This window comes from Cebus imitator, unplaced genomic scaffold (genome assembly GCF_001604975.1).
Source record: "Cebus imitator isolate Cc_AM_T3 unplaced genomic scaffold, Cebus_imitator-1.0 Scaffold129, whole genome shotgun sequence".
Lineage (NCBI taxonomy): Eukaryota > Metazoa > Chordata > Mammalia > Primates > Cebidae > Cebus > Cebus imitator.
In genome coordinates this window covers 1,758,530-1,761,012 of record NW_016107444.1, presented here as the reverse complement: position 1 = coordinate 1,761,012, position 2,483 = coordinate 1,758,530, and the positions used below count along the sequence as shown (strand labels likewise).

Below are 2,483 nucleotides of genomic sequence, written 5' to 3'. Positions count from 1 at the left end.
TTTTTCCGAGCTAGCTGAGATTTTATTTTGGACCAAAAAAAAGCCAATTGAACTGTTTTGCAGCTGGAGGCATGGGCAAGGGGGTCCCCAGGCAGTAAACTCCCCGCGGGTGGGCTGAGGGCTAGGGCTGAGTGTCGGGTGGGTCTCCTGTCCCTGTGCTCCCCTGCACAGCAACCTCCCTCCCGGGCTCTGGGGCAGCCTCAGGAGGGGCAGGCTGGGAGGGGGGCTGTTGCAGGTGTTCACTTGGGCAGGACGTCAGAGGACTCAGACACCAGCCTCCCATCGCGGGTCTCAATCTTCTTCACAACCACGGCCTTGGTGGAGCTGGTGCGGCTGAAGGTGGAGCCCGCGCCAGAGCCAAAGCTAGAGCCCAGGCTGTAGCTAAGGCCGGGGCTTGTGAGGCCCCCATAGGCAGAGCTCAGACCACCTGCATGGCCGCTGGTGGTCTTCCTGCGGATACTCATGTTCTGCATCCCAGACTCCAGCCGGCTCTCCTCGCCCTCCAGTAGCTTGCGGTAGGTGGCGATCTCGATGTCCAGGGCCAGTTTGACGTTCATCAGCTCCTGGTAGTCACGCAGCTGCCGTGCTATGTCCTGCTTGGCCTTCTGCAGGGCTTCCTCCAGCTGCTGCTGCTGCTTGGCACAAGCGTCCTTGAGTGCCTGCTCCCCGCGATGCTCAGCATCTAAAATGGCGGCCTCCAGGGAAGCCCTGTGGCCTTTGAGGCCCTCAATCTTGGCCTGGAGCCGGCTGATGTTCCGGTTCATCTCGGAGATCTCAGTCTTCGTACGCCACAGGCCATCCCCATGCTTCCCAGCCAGCTTCTGCAGCTCCTCATACTTGATCTGGTAGACGCTCTCCGCCTCAGCCCGGCTGCGATTGGCGATCTCCTCGTACTGCGCCTTGACCTCAGCGACGATGCTATCCATGTCTAGGGAGCGGCTGTTGTCCATGGACAGCACCACAGAGGTGTCGGAGATCTGGGACTGCAGCTCCCGGATCTCCTCTTCATACAGCTGCCTGAGGAAGCTGATCTCGTCAGTCAGTCGTTCCAGGCGAGACTCCAGCTCTACCTTGTTCATGTAAGCTTCATCCACATCCTTCTTGATGAGGACAAATTCATTCTCCATCTCTGTACGCTTATTGATCTCTTCCTCATATTTGTTCTTGAAGTCCTCCACCAGCCCCTGCATGTTGCCAAGCTCTGCCTCCAGCTTCAGCTTCTCCTGGCCCAGAGTCTCCAGCTGCCGCCTCAGGTTGTTGATGTAGCTCTCAAACATGTTGTCCATGTTGCTCCGAGCCATTTTCTGCTGCTGCAGGAGGCTCCACTTGGTCTCCAGCATCTTGTTCTGCTGCCCCAGGAACCGCACCTTGTCAATGAAGGAAGCAAACTTGTTGTTGAGGGTCTTGATCTGCTCCTTCTCCTGGGTACACATGGCCTGGATGTTGGGGTCCACGTCCAGCTTAATGGAGTTCAGCAGGCTCTGGTTGATGGTGATGGCAGTGATGCCTCCCACGCCTATGCCGCTGGCCCCCGCATAGCCTGCACCCAGGCCACCGCTGAAGCCAGTGCTGCTGACTCGGAAGAAGCTCGAGGAGCTCGAGCGGTCACTGGGCCCACTCGTGAAGGAGCGGCTGCTGAAGGCCCCAGGGTCAGAGGTGGACACCCTGTAGGACTTCTGGGTCACCCTGATGGACATGGTGGAGGCAGGAGTGGAGGCAGGCGGGCTGAACCAGGGAGAGATTCCAGAAGGAGTGGAGAAGCTGCTGCTTGGACCAGTACCCAGTCTTGACTTAATAAGGTCTCAAGCCAGTGTAAGGCAGGCAAAGACCCTTATGAAAGAAAGTGAGACCAGGAGGCCGGGCGCGGTGGCTCACGCCTGTAATCTTAGCACTTTGGGAGGCCAAGGTGGGTGGATCACCTGAGGTCAGGAGTTCAAGACCAGCCTGGCCATCATGGTGAAACCCCATCTTAAAATAAAAATAAATAAAAAAAAAGAAAGAAAGAAAGTGAGATCAGGTAACTAAATAGGCCCAGGAAGGGACGACTTCTCTGAGAATGAAATGAATGTACCCAGGAGGTTGTCAGAACTACATAGATTCTCTAAGTACCCCTCACAGAGGTCTGATCAGCCATGCTGGTAGGTCTGAATGGGCTCCTAAAAGGAAGGTATATCTTCTGTTCTAGAGTCAGGGTCTTTTTCTGTCTCCTAGGTTGGAGTAGAGTGGTGTGATCATGGCTCATTGCAGCCTTGAACTCCTAAACTCAAGTGATATTCCTGCCTCAGCCTTCCAGGTAGCTGGGACTATATGCCGATGCCACCAAAACTGGATTTTTTTTTTTTTTTTTTGAGACGGAGTTTCACTCTTGTTACCCAGGCTGGAGTGCAATGGCGCGATCTGGGCTCACCGCAACCTCCGCCTCCTGGGTTCAAGCAATTCTCCTGCCTCAGCCTCCTGAGTAGCTGGGATTACAGGCACGCACC

General features: G+C 55.8%; 2 protein-coding genes across 3 annotated transcripts in view; both read right to left on the bottom strand.

Moving 5' to 3' along the window:
* Positions 1 to 1,917, bottom strand: LOC108312756 (keratin, type II cytoskeletal 8-like). Its single transcript, XM_037742871.1, has one exon. It carries the CDS (start codon positions 1,695 to 1,697, stop codon positions 240 to 242), a length of 1,458 nt encoding a protein of 485 aa, XP_037598799.1. The 5' UTR covers positions 1,698 to 1,917; the 3' UTR covers positions 1 to 239.
* AKR1A1 (aldo-keto reductase family 1 member A1) overlaps positions 1 to 2,483 on the bottom strand; it is a 20,576-nt gene that overhangs the window by 10,096 nt on the left and 7,997 nt on the right. The window lies entirely within an intron of this gene.

What these genes read in the sequence shown, in the direction of transcription:
- LOC108312756 (XM_037742871.1), bottom strand. Translation starts at nt 1,697, where the DNA reads ATGTCCATCAGGGTGACCCAGAAGTCCTACAGGGTGTCCACCTCTGAC.